General features: G+C 36.9%; 1 protein-coding gene across 6 annotated transcripts in view; it reads right to left on the reverse strand.

Moving 5' to 3' along the window:
• The window catches only part of LOC141925234 (sodium channel protein type 1 subunit alpha), a 102,287-nt gene that overhangs the window by 47,318 nt on the left and 27,126 nt on the right, over nt 1–27,843 (reverse strand). For 4 of the 6 annotated variants that reach the window (XM_074829010.1, XM_074829014.1, XM_074829012.1 and 1 more), the window contains 9 exons: nt 22,419–22,737; nt 15,016–15,136; nt 10,089–10,176; nt 9,158–9,286; nt 8,359–8,450; nt 7,174–7,446; nt 1,548–1,611; nt 810–951; nt 456–662 (listed from right to left, as the gene is read on the reverse strand). In XM_074829010.1, coding sequence (XP_074685111.1) covers nt 456–662; nt 810–951; nt 1,548–1,611; nt 7,174–7,446; nt 8,359–8,450; nt 9,158–9,286; nt 10,089–10,176; nt 15,016–15,136; nt 22,419–22,685 — 1,383 coding nt within the window. In that variant the 5' untranslated portion in view covers nt 22,686–22,737. Of the gene's footprint in view, nt 1–455; nt 663–809; nt 952–1,547; nt 1,612–7,173; nt 7,447–8,358; nt 8,451–8,548; nt 8,641–9,157; nt 9,287–10,088; nt 10,177–15,015; nt 15,137–22,418; nt 22,738–27,843 lie in introns of all 6 variants that reach the window. The other 2 variants (XM_074829013.1, XM_074829015.1) reach the window with 1 other exon arrangement.

A 27,843-nucleotide genomic window follows, 5' to 3' on the forward strand; every position in this document is an offset into this window, starting at 1 on the left:
TGTGTCACTGAGTAAACAATGTTTTTCTTAAATTTACTTTTACAGAATTTCTAGTCCAGACACCCTTGATCTTAATACTTTCCATAGGATATTCTCTCCCTCGTTTTTTTCTATTTTTTATTACTCAGTTGACTCAAGATATGTGTTGGTCATAGCCTTCTTCCAGCTTTCATGAGTAGCTTTTAAATGCAGAAGTCTAACAGACTGTATTAATAACACTAGATTAAGAAAACCATAATGAATAATGTATACCTAGTTTTGACTATTCCTTCTGGATTTTGTATGGATTGTTCACAGTACAATGTCTTTAGTGCAGAATAGAAAATCTCTGAGCTAGCTCTGTTGTTGAAAGCCCAACAGGGTGTTTTATAACTCCAAATTCAGAAAACAGAGGGTGAATATCTCTAGCAAAATTACTTACATACACTTCTGCATTACTACACCATAAATTATACCTGAGCTGCTTCTTGTTGTTTCTTCAGTTGTTCCAGCATCTGTTGAAATTCTGCCTCTTTCTGCTCCGCTTCTTCCATGGTTGCCTGATTCTGCTCTTCATAGGCCATGGCAACCACAGCCAGGATCAAGTTGATCAGGTAGAAAGAGCCCAGAAAAATCACCAGAACAAAAAATATCATGTATGTTTTCCCAGCAGCACGCAGTGTCTGGAAATAAGAATACATTTATAAGCAAGAATAAGTTATCTTGTTTTCATATTGTTAAAATGAAGTTAATATAAGAAAATTTATTTTAGGCCTCTCGCATTATTGATACAGACACATTTAGTCTATTTTTCATTAAAAAATTCTCACCAATTGATAAAGGTTTTCCCAGAAGTCTTGAGTCATCAAGCGGAATAGTGACAAGAAAGCCCAGCTGAAGGTGTCAAAACTTGTGTAGCCATAATTGGGGTTTCTACCAGCTTTCACGCATGTATATCCTTCTGGGCACTGCCTACAATGACAAACTGGGTGTTATTTTAATATTATCACCTGGAATGTCCAGGAGAAGATTAGGATTAAAAAGAGGGTTTTTCTTTAGTTCATCAGACTAGAAATAATAGCAGTTGTGATTTTTAATAGAAAATTATTTTAAAAGACACTAGAAAAATTAAGCAGGAAAGGCACATAAAAATTAGTGTCAAAAGTTTAATCTAAGCTTCTAAAACATAATATTCCAAACAATTTCTTTAATTATTAATGTCATAACATTAATGTCAATGACAGTGTTTCCTATTGTCTCAGCCTCATATATGCAACTAGAACTGCAAAATAACATGTGTTTTCCAGCTGCTGTGTCTGTTACTTCTCATCCAGGCAGGAGCTACACTAATACCAAATTACTTATTCATGCATAAAAAGACTAAGCTCATCTAACCAATCCACCAAGCTCTGACCAGGAACCCAAATCCTCAGTCCAGTGTAAAATCCTAGTATTTCTTACGTGAAAGAAAGTAGTCACTCAAAAGATAGCCCCTGTCCAACTGCACATCTAAAGAACATGGATCTAATTTGTACACGGTGCAATAATATGATGAAATTTGGTCTTACCCAGCATCAGAACTATTTCCACAAAGCAGAGCATCGTTTTGCCCTTCCAGAAAATAAAAATGACCTGTTTAGGAAAGAATTTTTTTAAAATTATCAATTTCTGAATATGAAAGTTTTTTTACAGCTCTGTGAAATAAATAGTCCCACCCTAATAGTGTTAAGGTGATTTCAGATGTAATTTTAAACAAGTTGTATACTTTTTCAGCAGGACCATAACTTCAGAGTAAATGACACTATGAATTGTAGTAAGTGCTATCACTCACAGCACTTACTGTTAAAATGCCAAGCTCTACTAAAAATCCTGTCAAATGCTGCTGGATGTAGATGAAACGTACAATTCTCCCTTCAGTCTGATCACTGAACTAAATCACACTTTGTGAAATTATATTGTACAGTTATTTATTATAATAATTAAATTGTAACTGAAAAAAATATACTGATAATTTATTTCAGACTTTCTGATCAGTATTGCCAAGGGTTCCAGTTCTTACAAATACTTGTGACAGTAATATGTGAGCTGTGCAAAAAACCACCCAACTGCCAATGGCTCTAACTGTTATAGGTGCGTACATGCTGCAATTAGCCCACTGATTGGTATGAAGGCCCTGGTATATATCTAAGTTAAAGTCAGACAGAATTACTGCAACAGTCACTGACTTGTGTAGGTAGGATTTTAGGAATATACGATGAAATTATTGATCCTTAGGAAAGAAAAATTGGGTAAATTCCATCAAATTGCCCTGTAGCCAACCATCCCATAATCTGTGTAGTAATCCTGTATTTAAAGGACATTTTAGATGGTTTAAACAACAAAGGCATTGACCTGTCTACTCTTAGCAAAATAAAGATGTGATGTGCAATACATTGTTCTTATTAAGATTCACTTTTACCATAACCTTGAGAAACGCTTTTCTTTTTCCCCTTAAAGCAGATGCCTACAGTTGCTAAGATCTTGATTTTGGAAGAATTATCACAGGAGGAGCTTCCTCCTGTAGTAACGTTCTCCCATTTGGTCACAGGCTTAAGGATACAGTTTGTACAGGATTAGACCATGCAGCCCAGTATTCCATTTCCAACAGAGACCAACAGTGTTGCCTCAGGATGTCTGTAAGGACAGGGCAGGGACATGGGAGTGTCCTGAGCACTCCCCTGAGCACTTCCCCAGCTTCCAATGCTTCAGAAGCACAGCAGCTTCAGAGTTAAGGTGGTACCTTTTTTGCTTCCTGAGAAGATTTAAACCCCGCACTGGGTTTATTTTCCATTAAACTGGCCTGTTATTCTCTTAAAATCTCATTTGAAATGCTACCAGTGCAGCTGAGATTAAATTTGAGTGTGGCTGTGCTGGCTGTGCTGCCCAAGCATGGTTACTACAGAAGCTAATGAATTTTGAGTCTGAGGAGGTGTCACAAGCCACTGGCTCAGCACATTGATTTGCTGCAGGAGGGACACGGTACCCCAGCCAGCTGCATCTCTCCATCCTGTGAGCAAAATTCACCATCTGGAAAAGTTAGGTTTTAATCTGTATGTAGACCTTGTTCTGACACTCTGTGAAGGACTCCATTTCAGTGTCTAATGATACACCTGTGTCTTACAGGGTACAATCTTCTGTACTGTGCAAAGTGCACAACCCTATGTGCAGCTGCTGTCATTCTGGGCTGGTATGCATTGCAGAACTGCACCATGCTGAAACACAGCTGTAAATAGAAAAGTTATCTGACATGATGCTGACCACAGCTGACCCTTATGAAGCAAATCTTACTCTGCACTATGTCAGCTAATCACGATTAAAACATGCTGGAACATAACAGCTGGTTGGGAAGAAGGCAAACCTGACAATGTAGTTTACATGGAGCAGTCAGTCATGATCAGTACTGCATCAGCTGAGCTGAACGGCTAAAATAGGGTCTGTATTCAAGTTCTGTGGTTCAGACAACATGTGCCCTGTAAGCATGCTGTACTTCCCAGCTCCACAGGAAATAACAGCCACCCAGGCTTTCTCTGAGTACACTAATACAACCACAACTAATGCTCACAATATTATCATGATAGGAAAATTTTTATAACAACAGAAGCTGAGTGGTACAAGCACATGTCCCTAACTAGATGCAAAACTCTGGATTTTATTTTACCAAAGTAATGTGAAAAGTCCCTCACTACACCAAAGGTATATGTTTGCCTCCCCTTTATTTGACTGGGAAATGGGAAAAAATCCCTGGTAGGTGAGCACTGTACTTCAAGAGAATTTACAGTTGTTTGGGTAAACCTAGGGTTCTGACTGAGATTAACTTATTTTTTTGCAAAACAGATTGTGAGATGTTATTTCCCCAAAAAAACACTTATGACAAGCTTGCCAAGATAAACTTAAACTTATCTAGCATTAAGTTTATCAGATTTGCTATCTTAGAAAAAGAAAAAGGGAAAAAAAAGAGTGCTTAACTCATTAATGCCAGGAGTGCTTACATAAAGTCTCTCTAAATAGTATTTCCAAAAATAAACTAAGTGGCAAAATTAGGGCTTACATGCCCTTTTTTTGCATAGTATACACAACTACTCACACAAAAACTTTTATAATTCCTACAAAAGACAGTGCCATTGCACTGCTCTGAGCTCCAGGTAAGTCCCTGCTTATTTCCCTGTGAGAGCTGGTTTAGGAACCGTTTCTGTATCCTGTCTGCCCAACTGCAAGAAGAGAGCAGGAGGCTGTGAGAAGATAATTTTTCTCTTTAAAACTACTGGTAAACAAGGAAAAGCTTATTAACTGCATAATAAAACTCATAATTTCATTATAAATTTCATAATACATATGAAATCCTTTGTAAATATACCAAAGGTTCAAATAGCCATTCAATAAAGTACTTTCTGTAACTAATTCAATTCAGCTTTGTTTTTTAAGGGTCTTCAGGTCTTTTTTAAATCAAATTAAATCAGAGCTTGAGTTTACAGATTCTTTGTTAAAAAGCCAGGAAATTAAATTTGACCTTGAAGTCAGGTCTTCGTTAGGAGATTTTGCTTAGACTGTTATACCCTGTGGCATGGGATCTCCATGAATTCACATGTTCCGGTAAAGTGAGTTTCACAAAAAGACTGCATCTTGATTTAAGAAATTCAGATGGAAATCCATCATAGTTATTCATCAGCTGTGTGATCACAGTTAGAAGCTATCTTCTATTTGAAATTTGTCTGGCTTTGACTTGCAGCTATTGAACCTTTTATATCTTTGCCTGCTAGATCAAAGATATGTCTATGATGAAATTTTTGTTCCTCATGAGGTTTTTCTCAACTATGATCAAATCACACCTTAAACCTTCTCTTTGATATGCTAAATAGGTTGAGCTCCTGGTCTATCTTGGTATAAAGCAGATTTTCCAACCCTTTAATCATTCTGCTCTTTCCTGAACATCCTCCAATTTTTCAACAATTTATCTAAATTGAACTTTATATAGTATTCCAGTAGAAACTGCAGTAGTGCTAAATACAGGGGTAATACTGCCTTTCTGATCAATAATTTATTTATGTGAACAGGATACTATTTAGCTTTTTGGCTGCAGAGTTTAGCCTTAATTTGTCAGTCTTGGCTACTCCACAGTGCCTTAGCTGCCTTCGCCTCTCTATTGCAAAGGGCCTTCCAATTGCATTTCTTTATCCTGCCTCTCAGTTGCAGCTCTGCAACCTTTCACGTGAGCTGCTGTGGTAGTGTTTTCTAGAGTCTCTGTGGCAATATTTTTCTTTTGTTCTCATGCTGGTTTTCCTGTTGCTTTTATTCTCATGACGTTACATCTGCAAACATATTATTGTTGCAGCAGATACTCATGGGGAACAGTTGTCTCTGGCGTGAGATTCACCCTTCTTTCTCCCCCTTTTTCCTACTCCTTGCTGGTAGCTTTTTGTTTATATTAGGTGACCTAATATCATGCATGTATGAGCTTAAAAACCAACCTGCCATGTAGCACCCGCCCTGATCAAAGTGTGTTCCAGTTAGTGCTAATAGCACTGCAAGCAGGAAAAACCTATAGGGAGCTTGAGGAGATGCTAATGAAAAATATTACAGTTGCTATAGGAAAAGTATTATGGAGCGATCAGTGCTGCACTGGAAAGGATACCAAGGGGATACCAAGGGGAGGAGACTCACCTGGGGACCCCACCACTTCTCTTCACAGCTGGCCACTGTGGTCAGTTTTCCCTTTCCCTTTTCTTTTTCTCTCTCCCCTTTAGTTCTTATTTTTTTCCAAAAGTAACTTTCACTGTTAGAGATGATGTATGCAATCAGCTGCAGTCTTTATGCATGTCAACCTGTCTCAACTTGGATTGTGTAGAATTGATTTTTAGGATAGAGAGCTTAGGTTTGTAACCTCACATTTAACTGTAGTGAAATGCATTATTTTATCTGTTCTCAGTTTGCCAGACTTCTTTGTATCAGCAGAACTGATTGGAAAATCATACTTTGGGAAATGATCAAAATGCAAAGATACATCAGAACAACTTCTGAAGAGGTTTGTCTGAGACTGCTGCTATTCAAAGTTTTAAGTAATCTAGATGATGGAAGAAGATTTATCAAATTTGCAAATGATACTGATCTGATAAGGATGGTGATGAGTTTGAGGAAACAATTACAATTTAGAAGATCCAGAACAGTTGGAGAGGTGGTCTAAAAAATCAGGGTGCTGTTCAGGCTGGAACAATGAACTGTGCAAATACAAAGTGGAAACAAAATGAGGTGAAAGTCTGTAAAAGGTTCAGGAGCAGATAGACCACAAGCTGGATAGGATTTAATGATGTTACAATTGTAAACAATGTCAAGTCTTAGCCTAGGATATATAAAATAGAAATATAAACTACTGTGCTAAAACATAATCCTTCTTCTCTATTTAGTCTGCCTCATGTGGAGAAGAAATGCCTAGATGTGGTACTGCACTTTAAGAAGGCTGTTTATGAACAAGAAAGGATCCAGGTGAGAGGTCAGGATCTAGAAAATAAATTGTAGGAGAAAAAGGTTAATGATCTGGATTGCTTATCATACAAAAAGACGACTGAAAAAGGAGAGAACAGGGCACGGCAACATAAGAATAGTCTCTAAATATCTCAGAGACAGTGATTAATGACAGGTAATAATTCAGTTTTGATGCCTGTGGTGAAGTTGACAAGAACGATGAGCTTAAGTTGCAGCAGGAAAATTTGTTAGACCTTAAAAAAACCCCTTTCTAATAATAATAAGCACAGTGAAGCACAAGAATGGATAGGTGGTGAAAATACTGAGGACTCCATCACTGGAGTTGTCACAATGTCAGATGTCTCTGATATCTGTCAGAAGTGAGATAGAAGTCTGTTGCTGATCTTGCTTTGGAGTATCAGAATGGAAAATGTTTAAGACTATTAAGTAATTTTAAGAACTCCTTTGGACCTCTTTCTGTCTCAGGGGAGATGTGGATTTGGCAGAGAGTGAGCTGAGAAAAAGTTCCCTTGTTCCTTATTCCCTCTTCCATGCAGGCCTTTGGAACAGATCTATGAGAGAGAGAAAACACTTCTCCTGCTCTGTCTTAACTAGATGTATCATCCCTTCCCCTCCTTATTTCTAAGAACTAGGTCAGCCACACATCACTTCAATAGGAATTATGCTGACAATACTTACTTTCATCTTCAATGTACCCCTTCCAGTCAAATGGAGTCACTGTTGAATTAACCAATGTACCATTTTCACCTATGGTACTGTTTAGCTGGGAAGTAATATTTGTTTCCAAAGTAAAATTGTCTGGAGGCCACTGCAGGCATTTATTCCTCAAGTTGCCCATGAACAGCTGCAGCCCTATTAGTGCAAATACACTCAGACAAAACACAGTCAGGATCATTACGTCCGAGAGCTTCTTCACAGACTGAATTAGGGCTCCCACGATAGTCTTCAAGCCTGCAAATGCAAAGGAATTTTATTCTGATATTCAAAACTTTTTTAAAGCATAAAAATGACAGTCTCCCAGTCAAGTTATAGATTTCATGCAGAAGCCCAAATAAATGATTGTAATGTCTGTGAAATAACATTTTTGTGAAGAGCTTTTTCACTTGTGAAAAATGAATAAATAGCTGAAATTTATGTTCATATAAAACTGTGAATGGAATGAGTTGCATATATTTCAAAACACTTGTTTTAATGCTAAAACAAGTGACTTTTTCTATTCATGCTGTACATGAATCTCACATAGAAGTCTTCTTTCTTTTTATTTGTAAATACCTCTTGCCCCAAACCTTTGCTACTATCAGTTTTATAACATACTAGGTTTAGAAGACAGCAGTAAATAGCCTGTTCAACAATAAATAGGATCAAAATTCAATGCTATAAAACTGGAGATGGTTTGGAAAATCGTAGAATTTTAAGATAATAAATCCCCCATGCAATGCCCATGCTATTCTTTATTATCTTATTCCTTCATCTTCTTACTAAATCAACATTTCAAACAGCTCTACTTTTTAGACACAAATATTCACAACAAGTACCACATAACATCATGTAGGTAAGATACACATGGGTAAGAAAACCAGGGTTACTGATAATTGTTGAATGTGGAGAAGAAAGCTTGACATCATACGATGCGAACCACACACACTGTGTACTGCAATGTCTCATGCAAGAATCTGTTAAACTCAAAGGCTGATTTCAAAAGGAAAGAGCTCATGTTAAAAAGCAATGAATCAGAGATTTCAGTGAATTAGAATATCTTCTGATTCTTGCTTTTTTGTGGAACGAAATAAGACTTATGTTTAAAAAATATTAATTCCATTTCAGTGAATTAAAGTCAGCCTCAGTGTTTAACCTAGCTCTCACCTGGAATGACTGATATTGTTTTCAAAGCTCGGAGAACTCTGAATGTTCTCAACGCTGAGACATTGCCCAGGTCCACAAACTCTGTCACATATCTGTAATAGGGGAGTTCACACACAAACACAATGACAGGATAAAAAGGAACAGTTGGGAGGTACAAGGGGCCTAACACCTTACACCAGTTACTTCTTACCTGGGATTACAGAAATAGTTTTCAAAGCTCTCAATACTCTGAAAGTTCGAAGAGCTGAAACATTGCCTAGGTTTACAAATTCTGTTACATACCTGTAGGATTAAATCACAGTTATTCAGAATTTAGGCAAAGTTTATGCTACTTACTTGGGTCTTTCATCAAGACCGCTTTGGCGTTTTAGCAAAAAATTAAATAGCAACAGTCAGAGGTTTACCTTTCACTGCAGTTTGCCTTGCATTAAAATGCTTTCAGAGCCTTCAGTTAAATTAAATGTCTCTGAAGTGAATCGCAGTGATTTAACTTTGAAAGCCTAAAATTTATCTAGACTAGATTGGTAAGTTTGGAGAATGAAGTCAAAGGGATGCTCCTTTTCTGCTCAGAGAAAAAAATGCAGGACATGAAATTAGCCTCTCTAATACTAGCTGTACTAATGGCTTCTGCAGTATTCATTTTTACATAAAAATATACATATTAGAATGTGAAAATTGTTTTAGACAAAAGTAAATCCATTCAAGAATTTTCATTTAATGAAATTGATATGTATTGATACTAATTTCATGCCCTTTTTGCCCTTCACTTTCAAGGAAAAAGCAAAAAACAAGAACTTACGCAAAGGTAATGACAGTGAAATCAAGCCAGTTCCATGGATCTCGAAGAAAAGTAAAATCTTCTAAGCAAAAGCCCCTTGCAATGATTTTTATGAGTGACTCAAAGGTGTAAATTCCAGTGAACGTATACCTGGAAAATATAGTAAAATTTAATCAAAATAAGTAGCAACATTTTACATTGGTATTCTGATAGAAACCTGATGATCAAATGAAAGAGTTTTTTTATTTCAAAACTGGAAAAGAAATACAGTAAATAAGCAATTTCTTCTAAAATGCATTATATTCATAATATATACTTGTGTATTTACATGCATTATTTGTGGCATGCTGTTGAAGTGCAGCAGTCCTGATCTTGTACATAAATCAAAATAAATAAATCCATCAAATAAATGACATGCATTAAAAATGTATTGGTGACACTCAGTTTAAAAGTATGCAACACTAGATCTGTTACTGTTAGCCAAGAAAGTTGTGAGCATAAGTTACTGGATACTGTCTGAATGACTAACATTGAAAACATCTAGTATTAACTTTAAAAAGAGACTAAATATACACTGAATTCTCACTTTAGGAATATTTTTGTTTATATGCTGTCCTTAACTGGTGTTTACAAACAGATGACCACAGTTCTGCTATTAATGCAGTGGTGTAAAGGAGGGGTAAAAACACTGTGTAGATGCTAAACCATCAAGATGAGAGAAAACTAGTGGAATCTCAGTAGAATACTATCTGTAAACAACTTTCATTTTTTCTACCCAATTGTTCTACTAGAAGGAGAGTTAAATAATTATTCAACATTTCTACATAGTTTAGAGAGGAAATAGTATTATTGTCTCATGACAGTTCCTGCCAGCACACATGACTGCTGTTACTGGCATGCTGACTCCTAGAGGCACAACCAGAGGTATCTTTAAATAACATATGCAACTTACTCTACATTCTTTGTCCAGTCTGGAGGGTTACTCATGGTCATAAATACGCAGTTGGTCAAAATAGTGCACATGATAAGCATGCTGAATAATGTAGATATAGTTAAGGAAAACACAATAGTAATTCATACAATATCACATCAGCCATGTATCTTAAGTACAGTAAAATATTGCCACTTACACAAATCTTTCAGACTTTCTTAAACATTGCACATATATTTTTCTTAACCTGGTAGTTTTTTCACTTTAGCACATTAAACTTTAATATTAGTCTTGATTTGTTGATGTTCTGATGTTGATTTGTTGATGTCCTCATGTTTTGTTTTCAGCTGGTACTGGAAGGCGATGGAGAAGGTTCTCGCATGCCTGGGAGGCAACGTGAGCTGAGTGACAGCCAAAACTGAAAGAACTTGCAGAAGAATACTGTCTTACTTAAATACCTGACATGGCTGAATAAGTGTTAGTCTTTCCCTCTACAGTTTTGGTACTAAACTCAACAGCTGGCATATGCAAGGTAAAAGAAGTTTACCCTATTTACCATGAGTCAGAGCTGTAGAGAAAGCACACACCACCCCAGCACCCAGCACAGCCAGTCTGTCAAAAACACAAAACAAAACACAGAACACTGTTTTTAATTGCTGAAAGGACTGTATTCCATGTTTCCCTATCACTAGTTTAGCAGTACATGCTTCAGTCAGTGAAGCAGAAATCCAAAGAGAGCTCACAGATTAAGGTGGATAATTTTCCAGTATTATTCTTGGGCTCTCTCAAAACACATTAGCAGCAAAAGAAGCATCTCTTGTTCTACCAGTGCTGTAATTTGAAAATGGTTCAATAGTACCTTGTGGTCAATTGCTTGAAAAGCATAGAAAACTGGTGAAGAGTGGAATGAATTTTTTTATTTAGAGGTCTAGCAAGGAACAATTAGGAATTCTGGGACTATGAAACCCAGAGTAACAGCTCAAAGGGGTGTGTGGTAGGGAGGTGGGACAGTCCACTGGGGCTTCATTACAGTGCGATGTTCTCGGTTTACAGTTCACTGGTTCTGCAAACAGTGTGGCCTTTTCAGGGCAATAAAGTAAACTCGATTATTCAGACTTTTGGAAATAGTCTAGAACAAAACCTGACTGAAATCGGCCACATGATGGCAGCAAACAATAAGAACCACTACACCTTTATGCCAAATGGTTAACTCAACTCTAATTTTTCCTCTAGTCATCTCTCTAAATGATGTGTTCCTTAAAAATAGTTGCATCAACATAACTAGCAAAGAAACTACCTTCAACTGAAGAAAGCCATTTACAGATAAACTTGTATATAAGAGCCCAGGATTTTTAATTTCTTTCTTTCTCTTTCTTTCTTTCTTTCGATAACATTTTGTTGTTTGGGGTATAATTTTATGCCATGGACAAAAAAAAAAAAACACCAAAACAACAACAAACAACCCTTCACTCTAGGTGAAGGAGGAATAGGAGAAGTAACATCTCAGCCTAAACTTTGCAGAAAATTTGTACAAACATTAAGATCACTTGCAGATGCTGAACAATTCAAATTTGAGCATATCTTTTCAAGTAAACATTCAAATCACAGGGAAGAATTTAGCTGCCTGATTCCCATAGATAGGTCAGTGATCTTTGCCTAAATGCCTGACAAGCCGTGAATATTGTGATATCTTTCAGTAAGTGACTTAATTAGTTTTGAAGATCATGTTGTAATACAAGCTCTATACAGTAAAAATCACTGTTTAGTGGCTTAGAATAAATTATTAGTATGCCTTGCAATGCTTGTCCTCACAGACCACAGACAGCTCTAAAGAGTTGGACTTAACATTCTTTTAAATAGAGAATCCATCTTGGTAGCTGAAAAAATTGGAAATGCCCGGCTGCAGCTTCAGTAGTCTCACAAAACAGTTAACGGAGAGGAATGTCCACTTAGGAGACCTGAGGTTTTATCCCTGTGCAGTGTATTATGTGTTTACAGCTAGGTATCATAGCAAAGGTCACAGGTAGATCCTTGCACATTGCTCATTCTGTACATAAGTCACCACATCTGTGTGATGCATGGCCAAAGTGCTGTTCACTCTCAAAGGGAGCGGATGATCAAGAAGGGCTAACATACTTTGAAATATACGTTCTGGCCATGCTTTCCCTTATGGGAATCTCAAACAATGTCTGTGCCTCTCTTCCTCCTTCTCCCACATTTTGAGTGATTTACAACCTCAGCGTTCCCTTAATTTAGTATTTTATGTTCTATAATAATTCAACTATACACATAGGTAAACAGTTCTGATAAATGATGACTCCTTCATGGAAATGTACTGTCTTTTTCATGCTCTTCCCATATAGGCAATCAGTAGGGTTGGAGGCACTATACAGCCTCAAGCTAATCGATTACTGGAGCAGCTGAAGTCTTGTATTGCCTGTGTGGACTTGGTGGAAGATGAAGACTGGGAAAAACAAACATTGCCAATTGGTTTCACAGATACCTGCTGGCAGCCAGGCCACACTGAGTAACACTGTAATTTCAGCTGCCAAAGGCTAGCACAGGGGTATTTAGCAGGTACCACATTTTCTCTAGTTCATTCCCCTGTTCCTTTCTAACACTCCTTGTACTCCGCAGCTCCAGTCACTGCCACATCCCTTTTTTTTTGTCTGCTCAATGATCCACCTATTCCTACTTTTTCATACTTTCCTGGATTAATGGCCAAAGTCTGGCCATCTCCCATCACTCCTGTGTTTCCCCCTCAGTTCTACACTCTACCTTAACCCAAGTCAGACAGGCAAAAGGGAAAAAAAAAAAAAAAAAAAAAGCAGAATACCAGGAGGCGAGTCACCAGAGCATAAGAGAAAGAAATTCATGATGCTACCAGTTCCTGTATCTGATATTACAACAGATACTGGCAGTGAGGAAAAGCAATTGCAGGGAAAGTCTCCAAGCACTGGGAAGAGACACGCTCTGGGCACATGTGATCAGAGTGTCCTATACAGAGGTTTAGAGAATTTGGAGGATGTACAGATGAATGTTTTCCAACCAATAGGCCAATTTCATTGTGCTCAACACATATTTTTCACACTGGAAGTGAAAGGCACGGTTCTGTTACAAAGGGCAAAATGCCGAATACCCACCTCAAAATGTGGGGGCAGTAGAGCTTATTGATTGATAAAAGTCAGAAGGTAAACTACATCACTCCCTAATCTTTTTCTTGTAGGTAGCTAACCTTGTATAGGCAACAGAAATCTAAGCTGCATTATGGAACATATTACATCGTTCTTAGTTAAACACATTCATACTTGCAGTGTTTGCACTATACTGAATTTTTAAAAAAAAGAAAAAGAGATAAATTAAGAACCTGTGCATCTATTCTTATACTTAAGATGAAAAAACTCTACTTCTATTTCTAAGATAAAAATAGCCATCCCATAGTTAGCTGGCTGGAAAAGAAATTAATCCACATAGTGAAAGGAAATCTCCTCCTACAATAAATTACATGATCACACAATCAGTTAATAGATATGAGGAAAAACATTGGATTTGCATATTGTTTATTAGAATTGCTTTTGTTCTGACTGTCATCAAGACCAGCTGGATACTCTTTGAACACGATTAGGAGGAACTTAAAACCAAAACCAAAATCAGTTATCAGCACACCAGTAAAAAAACATTACCTATAACTAGCACAGATGCAGGGTTGGAAGGTATTGTAAATCAGTCTGTAACTTGACTGGACAAGCGTTTGTTAGAAGCTTCAATCTGACAGAATTTGGCTGCATTTTCTCACCATCACCATAACCACCACTATGTCTGTAGGTCTCTGTCAGGTCCCTTAGCTACTAGCCCCAAATGCTCCCTGTCTCCTCTCCAGACTTCCTCCCCTTCTTTCACTGCTTTAACTTCTAAGGAGGTCAGAGGAAAAGGTCTACTGAGTCAGCAGCAGCCTTGTTTCTTCCTTTTTCCAAAGACCTAGAAGATTCTGCCAGCAGTCTCTAATAGCAAGGCTTCTTCATTTGACAAACTGTTCAATGTTAAAAGTCCTACTGTCATACTGAAATTTTTATTTGGTGACTACTTTTCCCAGTCCCGGGGTTTTGCAAGAAAAGTACAGGAAAACCTCGCCCGCTAGAAATCCCTGTTAACCTTTTATGAACATCAGGCACAAATCCCACCTACCAGTCTAACACTTTACCTTGTGCACCATCCCATCAATTATTGTCCCCCAATCTGTCCACCATCTGCACATACAGATGCTTTGCAAACCGCCTGCAGGACTGCTACCTATGCATTCTGGCAACGTATGAAATTTGGCAGAGGCTTATGGTGCGACTGGGCAGGTTTGGGAATGTGAGATTCAGCATGCATGAACCAGGCTTCCAGGCATGCTGCTGCAAAAGACTATAAAGCTGGTCTTGAGGATGGCCTCAGAAGGACCCCTAAAATGCAAAATAAACATATCCCTGAGCTAGCCATTCCTGAGCAGGTGCATATCTGCCTAACTGCTTGCAAAACTCAGAGCTCTTATGGACTTTGTGAATACAAACTGCATTAAAAAAAAAAAAAAAACAAACAGAAAAAAGATATATTTTTTTATGAATAAGCTTCATAGCACAAAAAGAATCTGGAATGCAAAAAATTTCAATGTTAAAATAAAACTGAAGAAACTTTTCTGAAAAATTGATCAAGATGGATTCTTAAATCTGTCTGCAGAGTCGTACAGCAGAAGTATTGAAATTTAACAGGTTAACTAAAACACATCTATCTATATGTTATATACATATTTTCTAGTATTTTTAAAACCTTACCATAAGTCTTCCACTGTAAAATGAAAATAAAATTAACAGCCTACAAAAACCTTCATTTACAATGGAATAGAAAGAGTTATGAGTTTTCTTAATTTCTGTGTGCGTAACATTTTGAACAACCATTGAAAAAGGATATGAATGTACCAAAATTTTAATAGCTATTTTTCTAAGAGGATTGAAGGGAGTTAAAATGTACAGGGCGGAGGTGGCACTGAATCGGAAGATTGCCTTCCCTTTATTCAATACTATAAAGGTCTGAAAAAGAGAAAGAAAAGACATTTTATAAGTGTGTATTCACTGTATATGCTCATTTAAAAACTGTTCCTAGTGACCAATCACCAAAGTTGTAACTTTTTGATTAGCTAATATACAAAAAACACGACTAATTTTTAAAGTAAAACATATTTCCAGTACTTACCTGAGGTACCTGACATATGAAAATATAATTTTAAATATAAAACATTAATTCATTAATGTTTTTATACTATTTCTCCATTAAACAAACTCAATATAGTGATATGATGCATTTACATGATGTGTTTCTTGTAAGACAAGGTGCAGAAATTATTAACTAAAATTATAATTTTATTTATGTTTTCCCATAGAAAACTCTCTCTTCCTGTTTGAAATACCATAAGCAGTGAAACCTTACCTGTGGATGTTAATGATGTGTTAATAAGATAAATCCTTATAGAAACTGATTTAATAGACTACCCATTTGTTCATACTTTTTATTCCAGTCTGTTTCTTTGTCTTTGTGCTAAGGAGAGAAGGAAATAGCAGTAACAGGTATAGCCATGAGTAGGTAGATCTCTGAAGACTGTGGGCATCTGAATAAACCTTACCGGAGAAGACCAAGAGATACATCCCAGATGACCTCCCTGCACAATTGTGGTTTGCAGTTGTGAAACTTGCCCAGAACATACATACTTGTTAAATTTAAGTTTTTACAGCTAAAGAGCCTATCAAATTTGGAGAAACTTAAAGGCATGAAAGCCTTAATTCAGAGTATTGTAGAAGACACTGTAGGCTGAAAGCTTGTCTATTTTTCTCAAATAAATCCATGAACCAAACATAAATGGTATGAGAGCAAACCATACAAATATTACTTTTCTTCCACTGTTGGCCATCATGGCTGCAACAACATTAACACTACAGCACAGGAAATGGCGACTCTCAGGTTTCTTTGTGGCACTAAGGTGCTCTTCAACTTCAAGATCAATCAGAAGAGAATGAAAAACACTGCAAAAGGAAGGCTCAGTACCTCAGAAGATATCTGCATGCAGTGGAAGGGATGACTCAAGGATTATAGCATAAATTCAAACTGAATTAAAGGTACTGAAGAATTTGTCCAAGAGAAATGTCCAAAATTGTTTGTTTTTGTTTTGTCAGAGTCGTATATTTCATAGATAAGCTATAATAAAGCCTCCTTGGTTTTCGTTAACGCTGATGAAGCGAGCTGTAAACTAGTATGCCAGTGGAAGTGTGGGCATGTTGGTCTCTTCTGGTGTCTGTGACACTGAGCATTGTTTTAAGAGTGTAAGAAAGTGGACTACAAGGCTATTTCTGGGAAGGCTGGCAGACAGAGAAAATATGCAAAGGAGGTTCAAGAAGAACGATCCTTCAATCTGCTTAGATTTGGGAAGCTTAGTATGTATGGACCATGAAGTACAGATACAAATCTCTAGGAGTACCGAGGAGGTGGAGAGAGACGTGGAGATGACGGTTTCCACCAGTCGGTGACAGATACCAAGTACTGAAGGCAGAGGAGAAGCAGGGATTAAGCCCTGCGGAAAAGCTGTCCCACTCCCAACTCACTTGCTGGCTTCTTCCCTGAGCTGTCTCTCCATCACAGCTATACACGACACTCCTTTCTGTACAGACCAAACCCCTTAAGAGTAAGAGACATTAATAGTGAGACTTGTCTTGAGTACAAATTCAAGATTTGTAGGAATGGTATATGATATCTATTTGATTTCCCTGTTTCTGCACAGAAATGGAGAAAGTGTGTATGAAACTGAGGACAGTAGGACAAAGCCTGAGCTAATGTTTCCAAATTAGACTTCCAGTTATGGATTACAGATAATAACAACCTTCAAAGCATAACTGCAGATGACCTGACCTTAAAAGAAGCTTTCATTTTAAATACTGAAGCAACCAAGAAGATGAATGATTTTTCGGCACAATGTTTTAAAGCCTCACACCCCAAAGGGGAAGGTGAGTTTCCCCTTCCAGGTCTGTTCCCAGCCCCCAGGACTCACAACTCAGAAGCCACCAGCTCACACTCTCAGCTTTTGTAACTATGAGGTAGTTGATAAAATACATTAAAAATCACACTCTCTACTAACTTTGTATCTAAGACTACACCACCTATGTTTAGTCAACCTACATTTTTTAAAAAATCTTTGAACACAAGCATATTAAACATACATCTCTCTTCCAATGTGCCTTATGGAAAAGAACAGCATGCTGGCACAGCTCCAGTTTCAGTTGGAAGCTGCTGCTATTTTAGCTGTTCTACTTTCTGCTGCCCTGCATAAGCAGAACCAACAAGACAGAAATTCCCTGCCTTAGTTTTAATTTTTCACTCAAAACATCTTTGTGACTGGAGCCTTCAGAATGACTTTTTTGGTCCCTGACTTCTAGCCTTAAACATTAACCAAAATTGTATCTTATCTCTGAAGAAGAATTTTCATAAAAAAAACACAGATAACAGCTGATATCAAATCCCAGTGGAAGCTTCCCTCCCTGATAAGCCTGCTATATCTCATTCCAGTCTCAACCCAGATGCAAGCCAATGTGTAGGCAGTGTGGATGAACATGAAGTATTGTACCCAAAGCTGTCAGGACAAAGTAGGCATACACTGAGAAAAGCTAAATAAATTCTAAGCAAATTGTAAGATTAATGTTTGTATATGAAGGATTATGTATACTTTTCAGCGCTCAGGTTTTATAAAGTGCTTTAATCATTTTATAAAGGCAGGAAAACTACTCACACTCAAAGTAGTCAAGTCTGAATATGAATTCAAAGAAATCCCTGAAGAGAAGTCCCTGATTTGCTGCTTTTGAATCTGTAACCTGGATCCCAGTTCTGTAACTTCTGCCATATTTAATATGAACCCAGAAAATGCATTCTTAGGAGGGAAAAGGAGGAGGAGGAGTATTTTGAGAAGGTGCAGCTAAGAGGGACGAAGAGTCCACACTGAACAAGGATATGGTCTCCAAGAACCTCTTGGGACAAAGAATTCCGCAAACCTTCTTTCTCTTCTCCTTCCTCCCAGTTAGCTTTAAACATAGTTTCTGGAGGGCTACGTTTAGTAGGCTGACTGCTACTCCATTGCATTTCCAATTCCTACAGTTAAATAAACACCAACTAAAACCTCATAGGACCTCCTGAAAGGCAAAACGTGACATATTGTGGAGACAAGTCCTTAGATTCTTGGGAAAAGCCTGAGGGGCAACTAGAACAAGAGATTAACGGCATATTGGAAGTTGGCATTTCTTGGTTTTGTGGTTATCTTTTGAAACTATGTTTTCTAGCGAGACCTTAATTTTTTGCTTTGTTTGAACTTTTTGGTTAAAAATCCTTTCACATACAACTATCAAAAATATCGAAAATAGCTAGTGTATTCACCTTTTCTGATGTAATGAAGTTAAGTAAAGCGATTTCACAGAATCTTTTTGTTTCTGCAAGCCAAGACAAGTATGGGAATCCCAGGAGCTAGTGGTTTGATTAAATTAGGAACTGATATTACCAAGTACCAGGGCAAAAGGAGGCACCTTTTCTGACAGACATCATTCAATATCCTTCTGGCAAGAGGCAGAGCATGGAGTGGCAATCAAAAATGTTACATCTATGTTATAGCAGGAGTAAAGTGAGGTAAGACCCATTTAGTTCCACCTATTGTTTCCCTCCTCTTTAATGTAGCAGCCTAGGTTCAAGAGAAAATAGACAGCCCTTAAAGAATGAAACCAAGTGGACCAGATCTTGATGCATTCCTGCAGGTCAGGATCCTAGGGAGTTCCAGCTGATCCTTTCTCCATAGACAGTGATGTGAACCTCCTTGATCCTTTGTGATGGCAGGTTGAGCATGAACAGGCAGTCACTATTATACTGGGAACACACTAATTTGCACTTACACAAAAGTGGAATGCAAAAAATGGGTAAAGTTCAAGTTCATTTTTACTCCGTTTTGGATTTTAAAAAAAGAACATTGCAACCATTTAAACTAAACTAAACTAAACTTCACAGTTCTAAAAACCAACATTGTTGACCACCACAGTCAGCAGCATTTCGTTATAATAAAATAATAAGAAAATAAAACCAGGTATTGTATTACATTATAACAAAATAATTATGTTGCTGGATTCAGGCTGTGATATACTGTAAAACAATAATACTATCAGGTGTGTAAATTTGCTGTAAGGGGCTGTTCTGTTGTCAAACAGCAGTTGTCAATTTTTTCCTTTTCCTTTCAGCTTCAGATTAATATTGAACATAAATATGTCCTCTTTGGTTGCAGGTTTTGCATAGAAGCACTGTTACAAAACCATAAAACTAGCACATCTATCTGGTTTTGTTTCTCTTAACAGATTTTCCCATTTTTAACTTTTGATCTCAGGGTTACGTTATCCACAGATTAAGGCTCTCACACCAGTTTAACACTTTTTTTTTTTTTTTTCCCCTGTCTTATTCTGTATTAAACTGTATCAAATCATGGCATGCACAAACAAACCTATTGCTTAGAAAAAAGGTCCCAAGGATGAAATGTAAAATACTGTAGATGTTGTTTCAACATTCAATACATGCAAAAATATAGTGAACTTCTTCAATCTTGCTACAAAAATAGGAAAAAACCCCTCAGTAAGTGGGATGCAATACTTGCATATGAGGCAAATGATGGATGATTTCACTCATGACCCAAATCTGGAATAAAAAAGATATTTCTAAAATTCTTGTACAGGTTTTCTGAATAAACCTGTGATAATGTTCAATGGTATAATTTGATTGTGCTGCAGGTAACCATTTCTGTTCCCTATTTGAAAGGTTGGAAGCCAAACTGATATAGTTTCTGTCAATAAATCAGGTATAGTTTACATAGAGATCCTAATAGAGGTCTGCAGTAACAGTGGCATCTGCTAATTCATACACTTGTCCTAATCCTTTCTTGCAAATAAATATTTTCTTTCATTCTAGTGTTTTTCATTAGATCCATATCATTTCAGATAGATGCTTCCCCAAGCGGAAATATAAAGTCTCTAGCTATCACGCAGCAGTTGTCAGACACTGGGCAAGGGTGTGCTGATTGACTTCTTGGTTTTACAAGGTGGAATTCAGAGAGGGACAAAGAGAAAGCTGAAATGTTAAATGGTACAGAGGTAAATGCATTGAGCATTTAGTACCTCACGTCTTCCTGGAGATGTTCACTTCTGCTTCAGGCTTTTCTCAAACTATTTCTTCTGAGACTTGCAGGAGCATCAACGGCTACCAATACTCTCAAAAGACAAGTAAGTTAATCAAGGTCTTTCCAGAATTCACTTACAACTAGATCAGAAAATCTAGGAATTAGATATTTTAAAGTCAAGTTACTGATGTAAAATTGAAATAGGTGTTGGATTTCTGTTAGGAAAGTCTATTTTCCTCTGACTGAGGGAAGAAAATTGAGAGAATTGTAGTGTGTGAGAAATTTTTGTCTTGTTTTTGACTGACAGGGCTGTTTCTATTTCTGTCCTGTAGAAGATTAAAGCACGTGCATAGAGAGGATGTGTGGACTTCAGCACAAAGAGAATCCCAGCGGGTATGTGACTTGCCCATAAAAGTTATTTAGTGTGCAAATAAAAAGATTCTTCCTTTCAAATAGTACAGAAACTTGGATGAATATGTTCAGCTGGTTTCACTCCATTTCTTGCCACTCTATCATCAGACCTGGCTGATGTAGTAAGTTTTCAGCTCCATCTGTGAAGGGACTGAAAGGATCTTCCATTTCTAAGGGCTCTGGAAGTGTACCTGTAGGTCATAACTATCATGTATCTGTTTACACTGATACATGAGACAGACTGATTTGACTATAAAGGTCCAGGATGAGCTGTGGGCAGGTAAGGATATAATTATATGTGATTTTGTATCATAAAGAGACACAATTAGTACAGAACTCTACAAGGGCTGCTTTTACAGAAATGCATCTTTTATCTTTGCGAAAGTAGAACTGTGTTTTAAAGATAAATCTTCATACACTGTGAATGGCAGATAAAGGCGCTTTCAGAGGCATCAAATAATAAAGGTAAAAACATTGTTTTCACATGGTATTTTCTCCCCTGTCAAAATAGGACTCATAAATCACGTGAAATTTAGCGAGCTAAGACACTTAGAACACAGCATTTTGTGAAAATCAAACTAACTTCTGTCCTGGTATTTATAGAGTTTTCATAATCACCATATCTAATAATTAAAGTATCACCCAAGCTAGCAATCAGTACAAACCATGAACCTTTTCTGCTGCATAGAGTTTGTGCAACAGAATCATCCTGAAAGGATTCCAGGGCTGTTCAAGGCCAATTACAGCAGAAAATTTTAAATAAATTTTTACACTCTCTTTATGATATTTTCTGCTTATCCATGTGTTTATTAATTCCATAAATTTCCTAAAAATTTGCTATCAAAGCAGATTTCTGGGAACAAATGTGATCTGCATTGGATCTGCTGTCAGTTTTAAATCTGAAGAACCTTAGAGAAAGTCTGGTGTGTTGGTGTACTCAGTTTCAGTATATATTTACTTTTTTAAAGTTTGCAAAGTATATAATCTATTATGTATACACATGTTTGTGTAGGTATTATATATTGCTTATAATCAAAGACAACATACCATGTTTCAGCTTTGATATAAATGTTCCTTTGAGATAAATTCAATTTTATCAAAGGAATAAATTTTTATGTAAATTAAAAGAAAAGGATGAAAAGTTAGTAACCATTAAGGATGATAGATTCTGTCCTGTACCATAGACAGTGGGCATTTTGCTAATGACTGAGAGAGCAGTGAACAGAAGCCTAGATTTTCACCGTATTTTTTTATGCCTCACTACATCCTTTGTACAACCATATTATACAATAAGTCATAATGTTACATTTCTTGCAAATTTTATTAGTTTAATTCTAAAAATAATATTATTGCAAAATTCCTCCTTATGTAAAGCAGGAGGACCAGTGTGCCAAGGGCACACAAGGGTAAATGTGTTCTAAAAACATACATTATCTCCATCAATTTTTTATAACTAGAAGATATTGTGTATTTATTTACTAACTTTCTGAAAGGCAGAACATATATGTATTGCTGGCATCAAACATTTGCTGCTCTTGTTGTACACCTAAGTCCTTTTGGCAATGCTCAGATGCTTCCACATTATTAGAATGACATTTTCCTACATGGTTGCAAATTAACAGACTGACGTAACAAGCTATATGACGCCTTCCATGAAATTGAAATGAACATGATAAAACACTCCAACACTGGCATATGAACAGGATTGATATTAGACTCACTTTTTTATTGATGTAATATGGGTCCATGTCTTCCAAGGGCTCAGACACCATTCCTGGAGGTATGTCACCATATATAAATGGAAGTGTTTTTCCTGCCTCCAAATCACTGTTTGGCTTTGGCCCATTTTCATCATCATTGTCTTTACGGTCTTGCTTAGAATTCTTAGCTTTTTCTGCAGCAATGCGTTGTTCAATAGCTGCAAGAGACTCTCTAGTGAAGTACTGGAAGCTGTCTGGTCCTGGTGGTACAAGCACTGACTGCTCCATCTTCTCATCCTGCACATTTTAATTACCATTTACTCTTCTGCATAGGAAAATACTAAAAGAAAGCAGAAAATAAAATTGAAACAAACTTGTTAAAATCACCAAGTAAGAAAAAGATAATGTTTATTTTAAAATGCTTTTGTTTATACTGTGTTGGAATGTTCAAATACACTATACTGAAAATTGTGTAAAGAAAGATAAAATAAGCAGTTTAGTTGGTGATTTGGCAAGAAACACTTGTGTGGTTCTTATGCTAGTTATATAAACTGCAATAATTTATCAACTTTAGGACTACAATAAGTCTTTTACTACAAATAAGCAAAACCATGATACTTAAGAACAATCAGATACATTCTTTCCTCATAACTCTAATTATCTTAAAATCACCTCACACTCCTCTGGAATCAATCAGGATTATATTGGTAACTATAAATAGCACAGTTCATCAGAGCTGATGCAGAAATTTCCACTGAGTTCAGCAAGAGTATCAGAAAACAAGCACTGTAGAATCAGAATTTCTATCAAACACATAAAAATCAACACTGCATATGATGAGGTAGTAAAGTAGGTGTTCCAAGTAAGTTTTTGTAGGCATAGTTATTCTAGATAATAAGAACAACTGCGTGGTTTTATTTCAATTTGAATGTTACTATCTATCTGGTTCTTTATTCAGTAGCTGTAACTGGATAATTCTGGAAGTATTCTCATATACATATTCATTTATATATTGTAACTGAGAAAATAAACATGGGAGTGGGGAGGGGGAAGGAGTTCTGTTAAAATTATGGATCTGTCATCTTTCATGCTGCTGAATAATTTTCTGATGACATCAGACATATAGATGCATATTTGGGCACATAATTGACACATATATCCCTCATGCCTGAATGTAAAGAGATATTTGCAGTCTCTGCCCATTGCTGAGGTCCTTGAGAAATGATCAGTCAGCCTTTCGGGAGACTTAAGGATCAGTGCTAGTCAGCACTTGTTGAAATAAGCTGGAGATATGGAATGACAGAGAAGTAAGACTACAAGAGATAGTTGGTGGGAAATGTTAAAACAAATGAAAAAAAGGTGACAAACAAACCCAGCAATTATGGAAAGAAGCTGAAAAAGGTGAGGAAAAGAGAGCAAAAAATGGAAACAAGAGGAGACCATAAATGAATGTAGAAAGAATGAGGGGAGAAAGTGAAGAATGTGAAAAGAAAAAGATAGGAAGACTGGAAGATTAGCAGTATAAAACTGCAGAGATGAAAACAAAGATAAATGAAAAAGTAGGTGGAATAACAGAATATTGGGAAAGTAGAAGGAAGGGAAACAAATATAGATAGGGTTAAACTTTCTATTAAGGAAAAGTCAATAAGGAGAATAAGAAATTAGATGAGAAATAAAGGGAGAAAGAAGAAAAACATACCTGGGAAGTGAAAAAGACGATCACTAAAATATATTAAGTAATAAACCCCAAACCCTCTAGATCATTAATTCCAGAGTAAGAACAAACATCTTAATCACATGTAGTGATTAAGTAGTGAAATATAGTGGATAATATAAGAAAGAGGGGTCAAACTGCTTATGGGCTCTATAACACCGATTTTCTTGATTTCTCAGAAAAAATAAAAAAACATTATTTCACTCAGATGTATAGCATTATGACCCACAATCAGAGGAATGACTTCTAAAGAATCAAGGTGGCAGATTTCTCACTGTAAAAAAATTAAAGGGAGCTAATCTCCTACCAAAATACAAAGTATTCACCCATACAGTCTAGACTCATGCCAAAAACAGTTCTCTAAAGCTTTCCCTTCTTTCTAATGCTGAAAGGAAATGGAATCATCCTGTTGTCTCTCTATTAGGGGGAAAAAGGATATAAGAAAGTGTACCACAACGAACAAGGATTTAAAATCTTCTCTTCCTCCACATAGAGAACATTCTCCAGACATCCCCCAGCTCCCCATGTTGAGGTTCTGTTTACTTCTGGGAATTGACTGTTCAGCCTGTTAACTGCTGAACAGTTTGTACACTCTGACATTATTTCTCAATGTTCAATCATACCTTGAAGATATTGGGAAAGAAGGAGAAAAAATTACTAGCCACACCACTGACCTTGCTGATCCCCAGACTGATCCCTGTAAGTGGCACTCTAATTTGGAAAACAGATCTCATACTATGCCACTATCCAAATATAATGAGAGCCACAGCTGCAGGTGGATACTACTTGCTCTGTGGTTTTCAGGGAGATACAGAGACTCAAGAAAGAGAGTCAGGCTCTCTTCTCTATTCAGTTTATTTGGCAAAGGAAGGGACAAAGGCCTCTTCTCTTTTCTTCTCTCAGCACAGGTATAATTCCCATGGGCACCAGCAAATGACACTACACGGCCATGTCTGCCTTTCCCTCTTCTCCTCCTTGTGAGACCCAGGAGGTTGGTTTTCCTCTTTGCCATTTTTCCTTTGAAAATTCCCTTCATTGTCCAAAAACCCCAGTGTATATGGCACTCAGTGTTCCCTGCCATGGTGGCCAGCGAGGGCACAGCAAGCCAAATGAGTCCTGGCGCAGTGGGAGGGAGGTGCTGGAGAGTAGCAAGGGCAATCTCATGTTTTGAAGAGGAAGGAAACGGACAGCCAGTGAGCAGTCAGCAAAGATGGGCTCTGAAATCCTATGGTGCTCTGTCAGGATCACCTTTTAGTTCAGTTGCGTGTCCCCAGCTGGCATGCAGAACAAAGGAGGTAAGCCTGCAGGATTTGTCTGCAGGTGCACAAAAGCAAGCTACTTCATAGCCATTAGTTACGTTACAAAAACATTTGATTCAGCTACTATGTTTACATACTGAGTTTAAAACCAGCAAATGCTGTGGGCTTTTCTAATAATACCTGTATTTTTTTCCTGTAGAAAGGAACTTTACATCATTTTTCTATAATTAATCCTAGAATGTTCTCAGGTCTGTCAGATGCACATGGAGCTAGCTAGATACACACATCTAGATGTATCTAAATCTAAGTAGGCTGTACTTAACAAACTGTTTTGGGAGACTTCATGAAGATTAAATACTTTTTATCCTCTATTTACCAGATTAGAGGATGATATTCCAGATACATTTTCTTTTTCTTCATGCATTTCCATGATTATAAGTCTTCAGATTGCAAATAGAAGTCTGCTATAAATTCAAAAGTCAATATTAAATACATATAGAATTCGCTAGTCTTAATCACAAATCAATTTCATCTGTCATATCACAGAGGTTAACTGAAAGGTTTGTAATCTCTTTATTATAGTAAATTAATTTATTCTTACTTATCTGTGTAAGGGTTGAATAACAATTAATATGAGGCCAGTTAATCAACTGATATCCTTCTGATTTCTGTCAAGTGATTTATTAAATATTGATTGAATAACTGCAAATTGCTTACATGATCCAAATGGACTTCTTTTTCTTTAGCATAGCACTGGTAATTCAACAGAGGAAAGAATATAAGAATACAGAAAATATAGATTTCTTACTAAGTTCTTTCCTACCCTCCTTCTGTAGTGAACGAGATTTTCGTTTCTTCATCTCCAATGATGTTTGAGTGACTTTCTTATGAGCAGTGTATCAGCAGGCAAAACATTTCAAATTTCAAAAAATAAGGTACTTGGAACATTTGAGAATAGAATCATTGTGTTTCTTCTGAAATTTCCCAGGCAAAATATATTCATATATACTTTGTAGTATACATTGTTGTAAACCAGATAATTCCAGAGCACACAATATACTGTGTGCATGGACCATATGTAAATCACATGCAGAGTAAATCTGAAGTTATTCAGCTGCATCTGTCTAATTGCACGATGGACAGTTGACCTGCCCATGCATATTAAGTCTGAAGCATCCAGAACTACACTACATGCACACATTGACCATCTGGGCAATATACATGCTATTGGTTCTGCACCTGATGGATGTGATGTACTGTACACCTTGTGCAGATGTAGAGCTACACATACTTAGAGAGTAACTCACTGTCAAATATCCACAGAGTTTCTGCAAATTTCTAGGGTCTTCAAATTTCACCTAAATAGATTTTCTAGGCAAAATAAAGGGACATGTTGGCAAATAGATGGAGAGATGATGCCTTATCTAACAATGATCCCAAACCAGTTGCACACTAGTCTTTGAAGAAGTCAATTAGATGATACGTAACTCTCTGAAAAAGAGACAGCTTTGAACAATAAGATTATTTCCTAACCTGATAAGCATCTGGTTTACTATTAGCTTTCATGTTCTTCATGCATTCATAACAAATAGTGACAAGAGTTTCTGGAGATCTTGGTCAGGAGGGCCTTAGCATACATGTAGAACTACAGTACTGCAAAAAGCTAAACTTTAGAGAGCTAATTTCTTGATTGTAACGCGCTTTGATGTTTGATCTTCTGTGACAACCCCCATGAATTAAAAATTAGCTTCTATTTGCCACGGAGTATACTGAATGTTGAGATATTGAAGTTCCATTGGACCCTATGTGCTAGAAATATAGGCATTTGATTGCAACAGACCAGTTCCAAAAATGCTTGTGGTGCAACAGGTCTGGTTCAGCTCTATACTTTCACCTACATAAACACCTGTATAAAGCCTTCTATGATCACCTTTATATCCAAATGCTGAAATCAAACCTGATCTCTAAAAAAGTATTTTTCCTGCCTCTCCATCCTTCAGGTGCCAAGATTTTCAGCAATATAACTTTTAATATTAGTCAGCATTTAATTTTACTCAATTGGCATAACAATATGATTAACTTTAAAAAGCTATAGCTTCTCAGATTTACCAGATAGCAATGTACCATGTGTCATGTTCTCTAGAACACACTACATAGATGTTCAGTTTCTTCTATGGTTAACACTGTAGGTGCTGAGCAGTGTGAACGTTTCTAACGTACAGATACAGTGAATAGACTGGAATGGTATTTTTGCTCTTCTGTTGGCCTAGTCATATCACACACAGATAAACACGTGATAGTCATGAACTAGAGAATATGCTCTACAGAATAACTGGAGAATAATTTATGTTCTTCTATAGGTAAAACTTTGCATATATTGGAAGTAGTGGTGAATTAATACTTATGCCTCCCCCACCCCCTATTTTTTTTGTATTCTCCAATTTCTCAATTTGGTGAAAGGTTATTGAGACTA

This window comes from Strix aluco, chromosome 6 (assembly GCF_031877795.1).
Source record: "Strix aluco isolate bStrAlu1 chromosome 6, bStrAlu1.hap1, whole genome shotgun sequence".
Taxonomy (NCBI): Eukaryota; Metazoa; Chordata; class Aves; order Strigiformes; family Strigidae; genus Strix; species Strix aluco.